The sequence below is a fragment of the Lynx rufus genome, unplaced genomic scaffold (assembly GCF_022079265.1).
Source record: "Lynx rufus isolate CCGP_SWC_20201006 ecotype Redwood Valley unplaced genomic scaffold, mLynRuf1.p SCAF_8, whole genome shotgun sequence".
Lineage (NCBI taxonomy): Eukaryota > Metazoa > Chordata > Mammalia > Carnivora > Felidae > Lynx > Lynx rufus.
In genome coordinates, this window is record NW_025814896.1 from 66,744,229 (window position 1) to 66,763,443 (window position 19,215).

At 46.5% G+C, this 19,215-nt stretch overlaps 2 protein-coding genes and 1 pseudogene across 4 annotated transcripts in view; 1 reads left to right on the plus strand and 2 right to left on the minus strand.

Moving 5' to 3' along the window:
• LOC124503443 (guanine nucleotide-binding protein G(I)/G(S)/G(O) subunit gamma-10-like) overlaps positions 1-1,635 on the minus strand; it is a 108,246-nt pseudogene extending 106,611 nt beyond the window's left edge.
• The window catches only part of MCFD2 (multiple coagulation factor deficiency 2, ER cargo receptor complex subunit), a 34,874-nt gene extending 33,202 nt beyond the window's left edge, over positions 1-1,672 (minus strand). For both annotated transcript variants that reach the window (XR_006960175.1, XM_047068493.1), the window contains exon 1: positions 1,589-1,672. The gene's annotated coding sequence lies outside the window, so the exon portion shown is untranslated. The remainder of the gene's footprint in view (positions 1-1,588) is intronic.
• A 5,338-nt stretch (positions 1,673-7,010) lies between these two features.
• TTC7A (tetratricopeptide repeat domain 7A) overlaps positions 7,011-19,215 on the plus strand; it is a 120,542-nt gene continuing 108,337 nt past the window's right edge. Inside the window, exons 1-2 of one of the 2 annotated variants that reach the window (XM_047068490.1) lie at positions 7,011-7,461; positions 16,565-16,728. In XM_047068490.1, coding sequence (XP_046924446.1) covers positions 7,278-7,461; positions 16,565-16,728 — 348 coding nt within the window. In that variant the 5' untranslated portion in view covers positions 7,011-7,277. The remainder of the gene's footprint in view (positions 7,462-16,564; positions 16,729-19,215) is intronic. The other variant, XM_047068489.1, reaches the window with a different exon arrangement.

The window sequence follows — 19,215 nt, forward strand, 5'->3', positions numbered from 1 at the left end:
GATGTGGTAACAATCATACATAATCCCTCTCTGTATTAGTACACAGGAAGAATCGTTCCAATTTTAGTATACGTGCTGCCGAAGCGAGCACAGTACACAGGAAGAATCAAAACCACCTGCACCCTGCTTACTGTTGATGTTAACATGACCTTTTTATTATATGAAACTCTTGCTCAGGATGATAAAAGTTGTAAATAACTATTGCTTTTGCAGAAATTTCAAGAAGTAACCTTGAATGAATTTTGCAACTTTTCAATAGATTGCATCCAACCACTGTTTATCTTCTAAGACTCCTTGAAACTCTTGTTTCAAAACCCTCACCTCGCGCTGTCCATCCATCCTGAACTATTGTTATCATGATTCTTGCCCAGTCCTTATCAAGCTCATTAGAAAAGCTGCCTTAAAATAGACCCAATATTTTATAAATATCTTGACGTAGCCTCCCCAATACAGATGCTACTATGACTCTGCACAGTTGTGTTTTCCTTCCTGCGATCAGAACTCAGCTTTGCATTCTCACAAAGTTGTTCGGACGATATTTTCAGGGAGCAGCATTCAATTATGAGGCCCACTGAGACCTCCTTGCCAATGTGGCCAAGACCCTGACTCAGAAAGTGTGTTCCTCTGAGGTCCTCAAGCCCCTCAGGAGTCTTTTAGACCACAGCAATGAGAGATGTAAGTCTTGTACTGGGCTTGAGCTCCCCAAGTACAGAGTCTATTTGTCTCTAGTGATAAGGAACCCCTTTCGGGAATCCTTTGTTTATCTGACCATACTTGAAAATCTTTTCTCTTGGTAGATATCTGCCTTATTATGAACAATACCACTATTGTCTATGTCCATCCTGGTCATTTTCGGTTGTGCCTCAATCAGAGCAAAGTTTATAGTGGAAAGGACAGATACGGGACCCAAGAAGTATGTCCCTAACCTGGCCCTGGGACAAATTCTGTCTTGGGCCACTTATGAGAACTCTCCTCAGACTTGTCTTGAGGTTCAGCAAAGATGTCTCCACACCTTTTATCTGCCAGGAAGTATAAATTCATCAGAGTTGTGGCTGGGTAAGGTCTAGCTGTGAGGCTGGGGGGCCTTGAGCCAGAGGATGCCATTCCCAGGCTCTCAAGGCTTTGTCTTGGTATAAACCTCAGTCCATGCCATCCATGTATTTATGCTCTATCCAAATTTGTGCACTTATCTTCCTAAATAGCATCATTTCACCAAGGATAATTTAGAATTACAGTGGCCACTATGAGGAAGTTCTGATATGAACAGTTATTCACTGGAGAGGTGCCACAGAATGTAAAGGCAGCACAATTCTAAGCATCCAATGGTCTTCATTATTTTTTATTAGCATGAGGAAGCATCCAAAAGAAACCATATTCAAAAATTGCTTCCTTAACAGATTGCTTGGCCAAAGCAAAAGAAAAATGTGAACATGTTAAAACTATTTTTTAGATCTCCCAAACCACAACTCAAGCCTACGATCTTCTTCCCCCATGCTATGCACCTCCCATCTCCTGCTACCCCTCTACCTCTTCCCCTGATGCACTGCCCCTCCCTTCTGGCCAGCCAGGTACCCCAAATCTCACTTACCTCTTTAAAGTAAACCTGCTGCAGAACAGAGAAAACCTCTTATGGTGGATTTTAAGCTCTGGTTTCATTCTCAGCTGAAAGCCATTGTCAGAGACTCTGTCATTGCCTAGACGAGAGAGAAAACATTGCAGAGGAACTTAGAATCATTTGAGAGACATATAGCCCAGGGCAGCCATATATGTACCAATTCCTTCTAGATGCAAGGAGTTCAATGAAAAAGTCAGAATGGGAAGACTCTCAAGGGTAACTTAAATAGCCTTCATTTGCATAGGAAATCCTTGGGGTTTATAAAAGCTGGAGAGTTGGTCAAGGTCTTTCGGAGGCTATCCTCTTGTCTTTCGGGTAAAAATAGACTGTGCTCTGGTTCAGTTCTTCAAACCAAAAAGGGAGAAGTCTGATGGAGACTTCAGGGAAGGTTCATACCTAGTGGCTGCACGCAGGAGTTGATCCTGAAGCAGACATGACCCTGGCTCCTGTCTTATCTTTTTGTGAATGGCCTTGAACCATACATAGAAGAGCCATATTATGCAAGCAAAAAGTAGAATGGGAAATAACCCCAAGCCCAGACCCCCAAAACCTTGCTGAATATTTGGAAAGAGTTCTAGAACTAAGCAACTAAACAACAACAAAGATACCAATGAAGGTGTTTAGTTTCTCGTTCGACTCTTTTTTTTTTTAATTTTTAAAATGTTTTTGAAGAGAGAAAGAGAGAGAGAGATGGAGTTATTTTTGAGAGAGAGAGAGAGATGGAGTACGAGCAGGGGAGGAACAGAGAGAGAAGGAGACACAAAATCTGCGAAGCAGAGCCCAACATGGGCTGAGCCCAACATGGGGCTTGAACTTGTGAACCATGAGATCATGACCTGAGCCAAAGTTGGAAGCTTAACTGACTGAGCCACCCAGGCGCCCTTCTCATTCTACTCTTAAACCCACTAGGAAACATTTCTTTAAAAATTAAAGGACAACCTTACAAATGTTTTATTGATATAGCATAATAATACCAATCTTAAACCCAACCACTATTATACAACCTCTTCCTTAGAGTCAGCAAACTACTCTGGTCACACATCTAATCTCACCATGCTTTCCCCAGGCCCCAGCCCATAACCATCAGCCTCAAACCTTTAACCAAGGAATGTTCTTTTAACTTTTGGGACACCACCCTCATTAACTTAATAGCAAGGGATTTACTGTGCGACTGTCACTGCTACATTAAATGCTCTCCTGATGGTCTCTTCCTTCTGGTCCCCAAGGACCTCCCTATTCATAACAAGATCCTGGCTCATTTGGATATGATTTACCAGTACCTTTGTGTGTAAATCAAGCAGAGACTGAAGCTCTCTTAACAGCAAAAATCCTACTGATATTCTACTGGAGCAAAACCCATCAAGGTTCAATCTGTACCCAAACTTGCATAACAGCATCTAATATAAGGTGATAAAGAAGGAGTAAAACTAATAATCAGAAGCCTTTTTAAAAAAAAGAAAAGACTTAAAGAGAAAGGAGTCTCATACCTTGTCCCAGCCCTTGTAACATGCTCCTATCCTCTCAGTTGAAAAACCCAGTGGGCAGGAATATAGATTTGTTTAGGATCCCAGGGCCACATATAAATTAGTCACTCGCTGCTTCCCTTTAAGATCAAACTCAAATACACTACTATTCTTTTTTTTTTTTTTTTTTTTTTGGTTTCCATACAACACCCAGTGCTCATTCCAAAAGGTGCCCTCCTCAATACCCATCACCCACCCTCCCCTCACTCCCACCCCCCACCAACCCTCAGTTTGTTCTCAGTTCTTAAGAGTCTCTTATACTTTGGCTCTCTTCCACTCTAACCTCTTTTTTTTTTTCTTCCCCTCCCCCATGGGTTTCTGTTAAGTTTCTCAGGATCCACATAAGAGTGAAACCATATGGTATCTGTCTTTCTCTGTATGGCTTATTTCACTTAGCATCACACTCTCCAGTTCCATCCATGTTGCTACAAAGGGCCATATTTCATTCTTTCTCATTGCCACGTAGTACTCCATGGTGTATATAAACCACAATTTCTTTATGCATTCATCAGTTGATGGACATTTAGGCTCTTTCCATAATTTGGCTATTGTTGAGAGTGCTGCTATAAACATTGGGGTACAAGTGCCCCTATGCATCAGTACTCCTGTATCCCTTGGGTAAATTCCTAGCAGTGCTATTGCTGGGTCATAGGGTAGGTCTATTTTTAATTTTTTGAGGAACCTCCACAGTGTTTTCCAGAGTGGCTGCACCAATTTGCATTCCCACCAACAGTGCAAGTCAAATACACTACCATTCTATTTGCAAGTCCTAAAGAGACTGACTATGTGTTTCACAGTTGTAGATCCATACTTGTGCTTCCTTTGCTGTGTGTCTGTAAATGAAAAGTCAATACTTGTTTGTCTTCTCCAGGGAAAATCAAAAATAGTACCTGGACCACTGTGCCTCAGTTTACTGAGGTCCCCTCCTACATTTCACAAATCCTCAATCAGAACCTCAAGGGCCTTACACTGCCCTGTAATTCTATTCTTATTCAATATGTGGACAGACAATCTTTTGTTGTGTTCCAAAGATGAGGTGAGCTCCAAGGCTGATTCATCTACTGCTTACTGCTCAGAGACAGCAGAAGGGCTCCCTAGAAAAGCTGATAATTTGTCAAAGGAAGTGCACTACCCAAGACAAAAGATATCTCATGGAGGGAAATCCCTTACTCCAGACAACCAGCTGTGCAAGGGGTTTGTGGCCCATATCTAAGACAGTTATGAGGATCCCCAGGTCTCACTGGCTACTGCAGGCCATACATCCTGAACTTTTCTGAAATCTCCACTCCATTATTCAACCCACTTAAGTCCTTGCTAACCACACCTTTTCTCTCGGAATCCAAACATGAACAGACTTTTTGTGAGTTCAGATTAGCTCTTCAACACCCTCCCATTCTGGGCCTAACCAAATACCATAAACCTTCAACCTATAAGTACATGAGAGATCTCTTCAAGCCCTTAACTTCGTGGGAATCGAGACCAATAGCTTGTGATCTAGTGGCAAGAGCCTCCCCACCTAGTCAGAGGCAGCAGCTGAACTAGTGGAATATTCTGTCAGCTTGGTGGTAGAGGTGATTTGTCCGGTACCATCTTTGTTGCTCTGTAAAATTACACATTTCTTAGTAGGTCGGTTTACCTCCTGTGAACTTCAGTACTTTCTCTGAGATGCTGGGACTGTCAGGCAGTGCTCTCCCTCAGTCTGGTAGGCAATCAACCCAGCTTCTCACGATCAGCAAGTTATTTTTATAGCATTTTCCAGCCGGCAGATAATGGCAATCTTTATTAGAACTTGTCCTAAACTCTCATCTGAGAGATTTCAGATTATTAAAAAAGAAAAACAATCACCATCTGAGAGATTTCTGATTATTAAAAAATAAAAGCAACTGCCACACTTTCCACACGCCTTTTATTTTGGCAAACATTACTAATACAATCATGGCTGCTCTTTGCTCTTGTTCCTATAGTCTCTTACTCCCCTGAAAAAAATGCTGGTCACTAGCAGGTTAGGGGCTTGTCTCTGCCAGAAAAGAACCACAAAGGTATCAGGAATGTGGCTGCAGTGTTAAGGAACAGCTCGTTATAAGTTCTAACCACATTACTGTGTTCCTCTCTCCCCCGTGCCATGCCCACACAAATCTTGGTGCTTGAGTCAAAGGAACAAGCAACAATTCTTCAGTTAGTTCCCTGGAGTCCTGCAACCTGGGGGCAGGGTTGGCAATGATTAGGGAGAAAAAAGGGAGGAGGGGAGGTTTATTTATTTCCATCAGGGCTGCCTTCCTGTCCTCAACTCTGCTGTCCTCTGCCTGCTCCAACGCTGACCCTGGGGTGTATCACAGGGTGTTCTCAGGCCATCCTCATCTAAAGAACAGGGACAGCTCTCTCCAAGTGAAAGGCGGTTCCAGTGACCAACAAGGGTAGCCAAAGGCTAACCAAATACCAGCTACAGGGGGTAACAAGAGTAGGCGCAGCTTTCATGTAAATGGAGTAAATGGTTTCTAAATTCGAAAGGCCAGACCTGTCCGTTTTCCTTCATCTACTTTCTGGCTTCTGGAAGTTTAGGACAGACCCCAAGTGCTCCCAAGGTCAGAAAATGCTGTCCCCAAGCATGGAATGGAGCTGCATTCGGAACCTGGAAAGGAGGGTACCATCTGGGAGTTATAGGAGTGGAGTAGTGGTGAAGCAGAAGATTGCCTTCCACAGACAACCCCCTCCCCGTAGCAAAGGGCCTGGAAGGACTAAGCACCAGTGGCCTGGGCTCTGCTTGGCAAAAAACTTTACCACAGTTACAGAAGCAGTGAGTCTGGTGACATTGAAAGAGGTCAAGTCCACTCTCACCGCCACATGTCAGGCAGTGGTGAAGCCCTCTATGTTGTGGAGGAAGGTGGACACCTAATTCTTAGGAGTCTATACTACACTTAAAAGCTTGCCCTGACTCTCCTGTGTTCTGGAGTCTTCGGTCTGCACCATGCAACATGTCACTTACATTCAAGGGAGTTTTTTTGGTCTCGCTGTGATTTCTTGCATGATGGCCTCAATCCCTACACTCGACTGTAAACCGCCCGAAAGGGGGGAACACCCTAATCAGTCCCTCCTCCTACAGGCCACCTTGTGATCCCTTGAACTTCTTATTCTTAGCACCCCACAAAGCCAAGCTAAGCCATGCCATGAGTTTTGATCACAGTGTTGAGACACCAGAATTACGAAAGAAATACCAAGTTGGAAAACAGCTTAAAACCTTGAAGAATTCCAGGGTAACGGGATTCCACAGAGGACACGCCAGCCAGCTCGCGCGGGGTTGTCAAGTTGGAAAGAGGAACTGCGTTGTTACAAAAGAAAATGAAAAGTCTCTCGGAGTGCAGACGCCTGTTCCGCACCGCAACCCGCCTGCCCGAACACGCGCTCAGGGCTCGCGCGTCCCAGCAGGGCCGGCTCCCGGGGAGGCTCGCTCTCGAAGGCGGGGGCAACCGGCCGGCCTCTCCCCGGATTTGTGACGTGCAGCGGTGGTGACGAGGCCAACACACAAAGCCGGGGTGTCGGACTGGGGAGTCCCCAGGCCAAGAGTCCCGATGGGATGGGGAGGGGGCGGGGAGCGAGGAGCCCCCGGGCGCGGGGGCCCCGCGCAGCATTAAAGTGAGCGCCGAGTCGGCGGCAGCGGCGGCGGGGACCTGGCGTTGGCAGCAGGGCGGCCGTCAGCGCTCCTCGCGTGCCTGGCTGCTGCGGCCTCGCTGGCCGCCCGCGCGCCCGGCTCGCCGAGGCCGTGCCACGCCCCCGCGGAGGTGGAGCAGCGGCCAGGGGCGGGTCCACAGCTGGCGGCGCCCGGGCCCGGGGCGGGGGCTGTGGCAGCAGCTGCAGCAGCGGCGGCGGCAGCACCGCCAGGAGCTGCTGCAGCGGAGGCGGAGGTTGCTCCTGGACGAGTCGGGGCCGCGCAGCCGGAGCCCCAGTCCGGAGGCGCCGGGCGGTGCTCTGGGTGCTGCTGCTGCCGCCCGGCCGCCGCCGCCCGGGCCCCCGCTGCCGCCCGGGACCTGGCCGCCGCCTGCGCCCCCGCCGCCCCCGCCAGCGTGTGCGCCCCAGCCGGGACACCGCCCCCGGCCGGGTCTCCACTTCTCGGCCGCACCTCCCATGACAGCGCCCGCGCGAAGATGGCTGCGAAGGGCGCGCACGGCTCCCACCTGAAGATGGAGAGCGAGCTGGAGCGCTGCCGCGCGGAGGGCCACTGGGACCGCATGCCCGAGCTGGTCCGGCAGCTGCAGACGCTGGTCGTGCCCGGCGGCGGAGGCAACCGACGAACCAGCCCGAGCGCCGCGTTCACCTCTCTGGACGCCGGTGAGTGAGGGAAGGGGCTGGCTCTAGAGTACCCAGCGCGCGAAATGCACCGCCTCCTCCAGGAAGCGGGCCCCGACTGCCTCCCGGCCGCCGACGGCCGTCTTCGGTATTACCCTTCCTGTAGTGTTGGTGTTAGGAGCAACCAGGGTGATTAGCAAGGTTCTTATGCCCCAGGAGAAAAACCACAAGCAGGTTTGGGGGAGAAAGAGAGACTGCTCTTGCTCTCTGTCCTTTGGGATCATGTGGGTAACTCCGTCTACTGTGAAATGGTAGTATCGGCACAGATCAGCTCCGGGCAAGATCTGGACTCTTGCACCGCCCCTTCACCCCGCACCCGGTCCCTAAACTCCATCAGGTGAAGGCTGTGTGTCTCTCCCCGCCCTCCCCTTCTTTCTCCCGAGCCTAGTTGACAACTGAGCTCTGTCCACAGCAGACAAGGTTGGGGGGTTGGCGAGCTCCGGCGTGCGGTGGTGAAGCCGGAAAGCGGCCCGGTAAACCTCAGTTTCCTCATCTGTGGTCGGACTCGGGACTCATCTAGCCCTGGCTTTGGCAGTAGGGCTGGTTTGGCTGGGCTGGGCTCTTGTGCTGGGGCGGGAAAGCACCCTGATGTGGCAGTCGCGGGGAGGGGAGGGGAACGGAACACCCCGCCCCGGTCTCTGGCCTCAAATCATGTTCCTGGTGCCCTCAGCTGATCCTGGAGAGCCCTCCCGGAGCCCTCTCTGTGCGCAACCACTTTAGAGCCTTGTGGAAGGAGGTAGGGAGTCAATGAATGCAGTTATGAAGAGGTTTTAAAGACTGCCCAGCCTGTGGAAGGTTCTGTGGGGGAGACAGAGTGGTGGTGGTGGTGGTGGTGGTGATGATGATGATGGTGATGGTGATGGTAATGATGATGATGATAATAATAATAATAATAATAGCAGCTAACACTACCCAGCACTCACTGTGTGCCAGACACTGCCCCAAGCACTTCAGTCAACTCACTAATTCCTCCCAACAACCCCATGAAGCCTGCACTTTTGTTTGCTCTACTTGCAGATATGGAAGCAGGCCCCAAAAGGTTAAATAATTTGATCATCCAATCAATAAGTGGTAGAGGCAGGGTTTGAAGTCAGGCTTCTGAGTATATCCTTTTAACCTCTTGCACTGTTACCTCTTAATGAGATGCAGCACAACTCCTCCAGCCTGAGGAGTTGCCAAAATGGATGAGGAGGCAGAGAAGTGACCAGAGGGCGATCGTGCAGTGGATGGCGGAGCTCAGAGGAAAAGGAGTTTTGGGGGAGCCGCAGAATGTGTGCTGGCCTCCGACTGGTATTGGGAAGCGCAGAGTGTGTTTGCCCATCGAGGAGGAAGGATAGAAGGCCACTGAGGGGGCCAGGGGACATGGACAGACAGTCGGGTTGAGGCTTTGAGATGGATCTGGGCACAGGGGTTGAGGGGAGTGACCAGAGCAATAGGTGCATGTATGGGAGAAGTTGGTGGGCCCTGGTCTTCCAGGCCAAAATAGAGAAATTGAAGGCTTTCTTCTGTCCCCTGCATGGAGTGATGTGGTGGGGTAGGGCTTCCAAGGGTGGGAGTGGAAGTGGACCCACATGGAGGGCATTGGGGCCTGGGTGAGTTATGGAAATCTGAGTAAGATTGGCCCCACAGAGAAACATGCTGGGCCAAGACAGGAACCGGACGTCCTCGAGTCCAATTATTTAAAAAAATTTTTTGAACATTTATTCATTTTTGAGAGGCAGAGAGACAGAGCCCAAGTGGGGGAGGGACAGACAACAGTGAGGGAGACGGAGAACCCGAAGCAGGCTCCAGGCTCTGAGCTGTTAGCACAGAGCCTAACGTGAGGCTTGAACCCACGAACCGTGAGATCATGACCTGAGCCGAAGTCTGACGCTTAACGGACTGAACCACCCAGGTGCCCCTTGAGTTCAGTTTCTTAAACTGCTCTTTGGAGGTCTCAAGGAGGTTATATAATTAATTAATTGGTATCCCAAGAGGAACAAGTTTAGGGAGTGCAAAAAGTAAAGAAATTGGACCTAATAGATTCAATATTGTTAAACAGATTTTTTTTTTTACTGCAGGACTTTTCAGAGCCTTTAATATGCACACCTGTCCATGATGTATAAGACAAGGCTGGATTATAAATAGCATATTTCTCAAACTTGCCTTGACCATATTCTATGAGGCATTATTGGGAGACACTGGTATGGCATAATTTATAAATGGTATAGTATGGTTATAAAGTGCTTTCCCTATTTTTTTAAAAATCCTTATAAACAACCCTATGGGCAGAGCACGAGTTATTGTTTCCACTGTACAAATAGGGACATCAAGGCCCAGAGAGGTCACGTAATGTTTATGTGGCAGAGCCTGTATGAAAGTCTACATTCCTGCCATCAAGTCTACTACTAGTGAAGGTGGGGGCAGGGCACAAGGGGCGTGGCTTGGCTTCACCATGGGGACTACCTGTCACAAAAGGAGGGAGTCTGAGCGAGGCATTGGGGTCTCTCCTGCCAATTTTTGGGTTTGGTTCTGTGAGTGATTTCTATCCCCCTGTTAGATCTGGATACACTGGCCCAACACACAGGCTGGCACACACACAGATGCACACTGGGAAAACAAATGAGTCCTAAAACCCAAGTGTAGAGCATTTTTTGGATTGTCTGCTATTTTGGTTCTCTCTCTGCAGGGTTTCTTCATCATTCAAGGGACTGAGGGCCTGTTTGTTTGGAGTGGTATAGGCACTGACCCTCTCCAACCCAGGAGAGAGATTCTTAATGTCCCACTTGGCCTGTTACACTTGTATAGTCAGTGACCAGAAGCTTCAACAGTTACATATTTTGGGAGAGGGAGGGAATGTATTGAGGGGGAAGCCAGACCCCAGTTGAACCCCATTTTAAAGACTGAGGCCCTCAGCCCTGTTGTCTCTGCAAGGTTTCCTACAGAAACTAAAAACTGCTCCCAAAGCATCTACTTCAGTCCAGGGGGCAGGAGAGGGGGACTGGCTGTGGGGGCCTCTTTGGAGTCTGGTGGGAGTTAAGGATGAGGAGAATCTCAGGCAGAGGGGGCCCTACCCTCTCCTATCAGGGGAGGCTGCTCCCCACCACCCACCCAGGGGGAAGGTGGTTGCCACTGTTTGTACATTTTCTTTCAAACTCACATCCGGTTTAGATTTGGTCAGGATGGAGCAGGGGAACCCCAGAGTGTGGCTGGCTGTGGTGGAGTTTGTTCATGTAAAAACAAAGAACCCATCCAAGTGATTAAAGAAAAGGAAAAGAATATTATGAAAAAATTCCAAAACATCAAAAAAGCTAAAGAATGGATCCCATGTATCCATTAACCAGCGTCAGTGATTATGAACTCATGAACTGTCTTGTTTGAGCTACACCCCAACCTATTTCTTCCCCACATTGAATATCGTACTAGGTACTTATTAAGAACTCTTGTTTCTTTTAATTGCGAAGAGATTTATTTACGGTGGTGTATAAGCACATACATAAAGAAGTGGAGGGCTGCCTGAGTGGCTCAGTTGGTTGAGCATCTGACTTCAGCTCAGGCCATGATCTTGGGGTTCACAAGTTCGAGCCCCGCATGGGGGCTCTGTGCTGACAGTTCAGAGCCTGAAGCCTACTTCGGATTCTGTCTCCCTCTTTCTCTGCCCCCAGCTCATGCTCTGTCTCTCTCTCAAAAATAGGTAAACATTTAAAAAATTTAATTTAAAAAAAGGAAGAAGAAGAAGTGGTGACTGTCAGGAGCCAGTGTGGGATCCTAAAAAAAAAAAATAATTTTTCCTGATTAAGATTAGAGGTCTGCTACACAAAAGGAATTCTAAAGACAAATTAGGATTTCAGTAAGTCTCTTAGAATGTCATTGACAGGATGATTTGGTGTGAGGTAGGATGATGGTTTAGATAATAAGTTGAAATTTCATTTTTTTTGGTTGTTTTTTTGCAGCTTTCTATTTTAATGTAATCAATTGTATATTCCTTTCTTTTTTGCCAAATAAAAGCTCTTTTGAAAAGGCAAAACCACCATACCATTATCACAACCCCCCCCCCAAATCTCATGATTTAGTTTTACAGTTCATTTGCTAGAATCAGGATCCAAATAAAGCTACACATTGTATTTGTTTAACAGCCTGAGTGTCTCTTTTTTCCCCTCAGTATTTTATTATGAAACTTTCAAACGTACAGCACAATTACAAGAACTTTTCGGTGAACACCTGTATACCCACCACCTAGATTCTAATATTCTTAAGCTGTACTTACTTTATCACGACTGCCCCTCTATCTATCCATCCATCTAGAGTCTCATAATCTGTAGTCACCCCATCTTTTTTTTTTTTTTTCCTCCTGAACTGGAAATTGTTCTGAGAATTTCTTCAGTTGGAGTTAGAGGAGGTGTGTTTGAGGCAGGTGGCCTCTCACTAGTTTTGGCCTCTTCCTCATCTCGCTGTGGTTAGAAGTTCCCAGCCCTCTGCGGTCCTGTGTGAACAGCTGCAGAGACCACTGTGTCCCCATTTGCCTTAGTGGGGAAGGGCCCGCCTGGCTGGACCCAGGTTTCCTGTCTACAGACTGGCAGGCTGTGGAGAAGAGGCACCACCCTGCAAATGTGGTTTCTAGGGGAAGGGGCAGGTATCTTTGAAGTGGGTCCCTGTCGCCTAGTGCCCTGAAAGAGGCCTGGAGAAGGGTGGGAGTAGATGGGAAGCTAGCTGCCAGAGGCTTCAAAACCAGGTTGCTGGGGAATCTGAGGGGCCATTAAGTGGGGGCCTCCTCTGGGCCTGTGCCCAGGGCAGGGGGCTGTGCTGGGCTGGGCTGCCAGAATCTGTGTCACTGTCAGGAAGGTGTTCCTAATGCCTCTGGGAGGGCAGAAGCTGAAATACTTTACCCAAATCATGATAGGGAGTGGGTTTCAGACAAGAAGATGATAAAAAAGGCATGTTGTACCTCCGGAGAAGGAAGGACAGGAAAGCCTCTAATCCATTTGTATTCTTATTTAACAACTGAAAATTTAGAACTTTTAATTCTAAAATATCTTTCAGTCCCATAGATTGGCCAGTTGGGAATGATGGGATGGACAGGAGAAGGGGAAGGAAGGCAGAGTAGAGAGGGAAGAGATGTGGGCAAGCAAGAAAAGAAAGTTCGGTTCCCAACCCCTACTGTGTCTACTAAAGAAAGCATAGACCTTGGGTGGGGATGAAGTGGAGCAAAAAGGCTGGAGAAGGACCTTAAGTGTTAGTTTACAGAACAGTCTGGGGACACCTGGGTGGCTTAGTCGGTTGAGTGTCCAACTTCGGCTCAAGCCATGATCTCCTGGTTTGTGAGTTTGAGCCCCGCGTCGGGCTCACTGCTCTCAGCTCAGAGCCTCGAGCCTGCTTCAGATCCTCTGTCCCACTCTCTCTGCCCCTCCTCTCTCTCTCAAAAATAAATGAATAGTTTTTTTTAATTAAAAAAAAAAAAAGAAGAACAGTCTAAAACTCATAGGTATAATGAGGATGAGAACAGTCCTTATCCCTGCCCTCGGAATTGCTATTGGAATTCCTACTAAGAATTCCTATTACCTTTGAACCTACTTTTTATAGCTCTTAGACTGTTCTTATTTCTAAACTACCAGAAGCTGTGCTGTACCGGGGGTGCAGGAGAGACAGGCTGTTCTGTGGCTGCGTTGTGTAATGTTATGTTGTATTATTATTGTGGGCTGGGACCATGGCAATATTGCGTATCTTTATTATCATCTATAAAATGGGAGTAGTATCTACCTTTTAGAGCTGTGCAGATTAAATGCTACTGTATAATAAAATACTTGGCACTCAGTAGGCCCTCAACAGTGCTTCTCAAGCAGTGAGAAGTGCTTCAGAGCAGTGCTTCTCAAGCAATCCGCGGTGAAGGATTACTCTCATGTTTTGGGTTTTGTTTTGTTTTTTCATTCCCATTTTGTTGTGCTCTGATTCTTTCATAAGATACTCAAACTGCTACCTCCCATTTTTCACTTCAACAGATTCAAAATTATTTTGTCACATTATTGTCAACGTTTCTGAATGTGTACTCTAAACTGAACTCATCTCTGCAGGACTGAGTGACAAACACAGATCCACCCAGCCCCAGACCTCACTTTGAGTAGCAAAGTGTCCAGAGGACACTGCCATTACTTTGAGGGGAGGTGTTGTGCCCTGGGGAGTATTTCCGGATTAAGAGTTGCTGGGAAGGAAGCTGGTATCTCTGGGCAGGAGAGGAACAACAGAGCCAATGAGTACCATGGGAAGCTGCATGTGCACCCTGGACTGCAGAGAGCCGGGGACCAGCCCAGGAGGGACTCAGTTCCTTCAGAAGGAGCAGGTTCCTAAACCTACCTCTGGTTTAACAGGTGCAAAACAGGTTGGGGGGGGGAGCAACTTGCCCAGTGGCCCATAGTTCAGGCATCCACCACTCGATAGCCTGCCCCTCCTCCTAGCTGTCATTGGGAATCTGAAGAAGATTGCCTTTCATTCTTGAATTGATTTAAATTTTAACGTGGTTTTTTTGTTTTTGTTTTTGTTTTTTTTGAGAGACAGGGAGAGACAGAGCACAAGCGGGGGTGGGGGTGGGGGGGAGGGGCAGAGAGCGAGGGAGACAAAGAATCCAAAGCAGGCTCCAGGCTCTGAGCTGTCAGCACAGAGCCAGATGCAGGGCTCGAACCCATGAACCGTGAGATCATGACCTGAGCCAAAGTTAGACGCTCAACTGACTGAGTCACCCAGGCACCCCATTGAGTTGATTTAAATTTTATTTTAATTGAATTGAATTGAATTGAATTTTTAAGAAAACTGTTTGAATTTTAAAAGAGTTTTGGATTTATAGAAAAATTGTGAAAATCGTTTAGAAAATTTCTAATAACCCAGACCCCTTTTTCTTATTATTATAAGTTAGTATGGTAGATTTGTCACAATTAATGAATCAATATTGATACATTTAGTCTTTTTTTTAATTTTTTAAAAATTTTATTTAAATCCAAGTTATTAGCATATAGTGTAATAATGGTTTCAGGAGTAGAATTTAGTGATTTATCACTTACATTTAACACCTAGTGCTCATCCCAACAAGTACCCTCCTTATTGCCCATACCCATTTAACCGACCTCCCGTTCCCTTCCCCTTCCCTTCCCCTCCAGCAACACTCAGTTTGTTCTCTGTATTTAAGAGGCTCTTATGGTTTGCCTGTTTTCATCTTACTTTTCCTTCCCTTCCCCTATGTTCATCTGTTGTTTCTTAAATTCCACATATGACTGAAATCATATGATATTTATCTTTCTCTGATGATTTAAATTTTATTTTTGACTAGATAATATATTCACATGGCTCAGCCTTCCAAAGGGACCAAAAAGTAAAGAATGAAAAGCCTCCCTCCATCTCTGCCACCTTCCCTATAAGTCAGAAAGGCCATCAGATATGTATCCTGTCACATGTTTTCATACATGAACACATGTTTCTGTCCACTGTGCGCACTCCACTATCTTACTGATTTATCATGGAGTTCATTCTTTCACAGCACAGACGAGCTTCCTTGCTCCTTTTCATGGCAGTGTGGTGTCCCCTTTTATGGAAGTACCATGCTTTATTTAACCAGCCTCATGTTGGCGGACATAAAAGTTGTCTCTCATTTTCTGCTATTATAAATAACACGGCAGGAATCACCTTATAGGTCATTTTACACACGTGCCAAGACCTCTGTAGGTGTGGGATTGTGGAATCAGTGGGTTGCACAAAAATAATTTTGATCTATGTCATCAAATTGCCCTTTATAGAGGTCCCACCAACTTCTGCTCCATCAGTGATGGATCAGAGTTTGAACTAGGTACTTTTTCGGCCAGTTCCTCTAAATGTTAATTTTTGAAATCATGAGGTGGATAGCAAAGGATCACTAACAGGCTCTGGCATCCTTAGAGGAAAACCCTTGTAAGACTGTGCCCTGGGATCTGCGCTTTCAGGGTGTTCTCTGAGGGAAATCTCCTTTTGGGGGGGGGGGGAAGCTCTTCAGAGGACAGCAATTTTGGGTCTGTGGCTTTGAGTTGTAAGCAAACTGCAGTGGTCCTGAGAGTAAGGAGTGAGTGGCATTCCTGAGTGGGTCTAAAAATGCCATCCTGGCAGTAGAAAGCTCTGTGAAGTCTCAGGACCAAGCAGACCTTCCTGGAGGCATTTTGGGTTGGCACATAACTCTCTGAGCCTCATGGCTTCCTCATCCAGTAGTGGAGAGGATCCAGTTCACTCAGCAGCTATTTATTGGGTGCCTGTGTTGAGTGGTGGGCCTGGTCCTTACCCTGGTTGCAGGGGAGGGGCAGTGAACCAGCCACACTGAGCACAGCCCCTGAGGCTATCATGAAACCACACTCAACCTCTAAGCCTGCACAGTGAGCACTGGGATCCCACCCATTCCCTGGGTCACCTCTCTGTGGTAGCAAGATGGTCACAAGCCTGGAGTTTTCAGTACTTTATGAGGAGATGGAAAATTTAACCAAACAGTATGAATTCCCCTGCCAGGTGGTGAGGTCTAGAGATAGGTTAACATATGTGAGAGAACTCCAGAAAGTGCCAGGGCTAAACACATCCACGGATTTGCCCTGCTATACCAGTACATCTGCTTTCTGCTATAACTCTTTGCTTTTGTTGCTAAGTTATCCCTGGTTATGTTAAAATACCTTAAGAATGGAGAAAACCATGGTTTTCTGGTTACATGGAAATAGGAGCTCATGAAAATGCATTAAGCCACATCATATATTTTTCCTCTTGTTTTTTGGGGGTAATTCCTTCTTGGTTTAAGAACTGATTACCTACAATGGGACATGGATGTGACTTTGTCCCTCATTTTAAATTCTGAAATTCTGGGAATTTGTCCCAAATCTTGGGAACTTTGCCTCCCCAATCACTAAACTACAGAAAACAAACCCAAAGGGGCAATTTGTACTGTGCCTATGATAGAATGCCTGTGTTTTATCTTTAAAGGCTGTTTAACTTTATGAAAACTGTGTCTTTATTTCTTTTCTCAGACCTGGGCCATTCATGTGCTGGGTTAAGGGTGGCTGGGTGGGTACAGGGACAGGTACCAGTTTCAGGGGATCATTGCTCTGTTTTTCAGATGACTTTGGGAAGCTGCTCCTGGCCGAGGCCCTCCTGGAGCAGTGTTTGAAGGAGAACCACACAAAGATAAAAGACTCCATCCCTTTGCCAGAGAAGAATGAGCCAAAGATGAATGAAGCCAGAAACTACCTGAGTAGTATCCTTAACCACGGGAGGCTGTCTGTAAGTGGTCAACCCCCTGTGCCCGGGGCTTCCTCTCCTCTATCTCCTGCCTGCTATCTGCCATCAAGCCCTCTCCCTGAGTCACCTGAGCAGCAAGTCTCCCTTAAAGGTTGGCTTTGTAGTGTTCAGTACAATAGCCACTAGCCACATGTGGTTCTTGAGCACTTGAAATGGAGCTAGTCCAGAGATGCCTGGGTGGCTCAGTCAGTTGAGCGTCCAACTTTGGCTCAAGTCATGATCTCAAAGTTCGTGGGTTTGAGCCTCGCACTGGGCTTTGTGCTGACAGCTTGGAGCCTCCAGCCTGCTTTAGATTTTGTGTCTCCTTCTCTCTCTGGCCCTCCCTGCTCACACTCTCTTTCTATGTCTCTCAAGATAAAGCTGAGTCCAAACTGAGCTGTGCTATCCAAGTGTAAAACATATACTAGAATTTGAAGACTTAGCACAAAATGAAGAATGTAAAAGATCATTAATTCTTTATATGGTTTACATGTTCAGATGATAATATTTTGGATAAATTGGGTTAAATAAAATATATTGTTAAAATTAATGTCACCCGGTGCCTGGGTGGCTTAGTCGGTTAGGTGTCCAACTTCAGCTCAGGTCATGATCTCACGATATGTGAGTTCGAGCCCCATGTCGGGTTCTGTGCTAACAGCTAACAGCTCGGAGCCTGGGGCCTGCTTCAGATTCTGTGTCTCCCTCTCTCTGCCCCTCCCCCACTCACACTCTATCTCTGTCTCTCAAAACTAAATAAACATTAAAAAAAAAATTTTTTAATAAAATTAATATCACCTATTTTTACATTTTTAATGTGACTGGAAAATTTTACTAGAAAAATTCAAATTATACATGTGGCTTAAGTTATATTTCTATTAGACAGCACTTGCTTGACCTAGTATGTGCCTAGTCCTTTGGACTCCTTAGGGATCTCAAGGAAATAGGACCTCAGTGAGCCCATGATCTAGTTGGAAACAGGCAAACATGTGAAGTTGGCTAGCGACAGAAGAACTCAGTAACAAGGCAAGCCAGTTTAAGTCTATGCATTTATTGATTGAATACCTACTGTATAAAAGGCACTGAGGGGAGGTATAGAGGGAAGTATAGTCAGCTCTCTCCAGACCTTTGCTGCTTAAAGCATGATCCACCCACCTGCAGTATGGGCATTATCTGGGGAGTGCAAAATCTGGATCAGAATCTTTGTTTCAACAAGCTCTCCTGGTGATTCATGTGTGCATTAAAGTTTGAGACCATTCTAGATTACAGTGTATCCTGAGCTATAATAGAAGTATGGGTATGTCATTAGAGACCCAAAGAGGACGTGATTTTTCAAGAGATATTCCAAAGTAATATACTTTCTGACTTAAACATTTTATGGTAACCGACTCTATGCAAGGCATTATACTATGAGGGCAATAAAGATGTACTGATTCAACATGGACCCTGCCCTCAGGGAGGTTGCAGGTTTACTGGGAAAATAAGTCTTTTTTTTTTTTTTATGTTTATTTATTTTCGAGAGAGAGAGTGAGGGGGGGAGAGGCAGAGAGAGAGAGGGGATCAGAGTATCCGAAGCAGACTATGCGCTGACAGCAGAGAGCCCTAGGCGGGCCTCGAGCTCACAAACTGTGAGATCATGACCTAAGCCAAAGTCAGACCCTTAACCAACTGAGCTCCCCAGGTGCCCCCAGGAAAATAAGTCTTATTGGCAAATTGTCCTAGATGGACTGTGACACATGCTACATGACTAGTGTACATGAGGAGGCAAGTTCAAGGAGGATACTCCCTGGGGTGAGGTGGGGAGTCAGCCCGGGGTGATGGTGGCATTAGAATTGGACTCTTCGTGGGGGGGTGGGAGGGTCTAGACCTTGAAGAGGGGAGGGTATTGACATATAGAGATAGGATAGGACATTCCAAGAAGGAAGCAGTGTATAATTTAATGGTTTCTCTTATTAGATTCTCATTCAAATATGTCACTTAGCAGGAGCAAAAGGGAATGGTGAGAAATGAGGTGACAGAGGGACTTTGGGGCCAGTGAGCGGAGACTGAAAAACTAGGCCAAGAAGTGTGGGACTTTTTCTGTGGGGGAAGTGTCCTGGAAGTCTAACGATCTTGTCTTTAGATTCCTGAGCAGGGATTATGGTAGCTCTGGGAGGTTTTGTGTTGGACTAAAGCAACTGTTTGACCTAGAGCATGTCTTCTGACCTCTTGGGCCCTCCGGTTCCTCATCTGCCAATCAAAGAGGCTGCACTTGATTGGTGTGTCCCAGGCTTTTCCCATCAAGACCCCTTTTAATAGTTTCCTTTGCCAGACTCCATTAAATATTTAAAAATTGTTTTTAAAGTAAAAAATGACTCGGACTCACTGGTAAAAAGTCATTAAATAAACAAGTAGTTTGAAGTAAAAGTTTTTGTTTGCCAGCCCCACCCTCACTCCCATCCCGAGTTAAGCGCTGGTCATCATTTGGTGTTATGTCCCACATGCCTTTCTCTG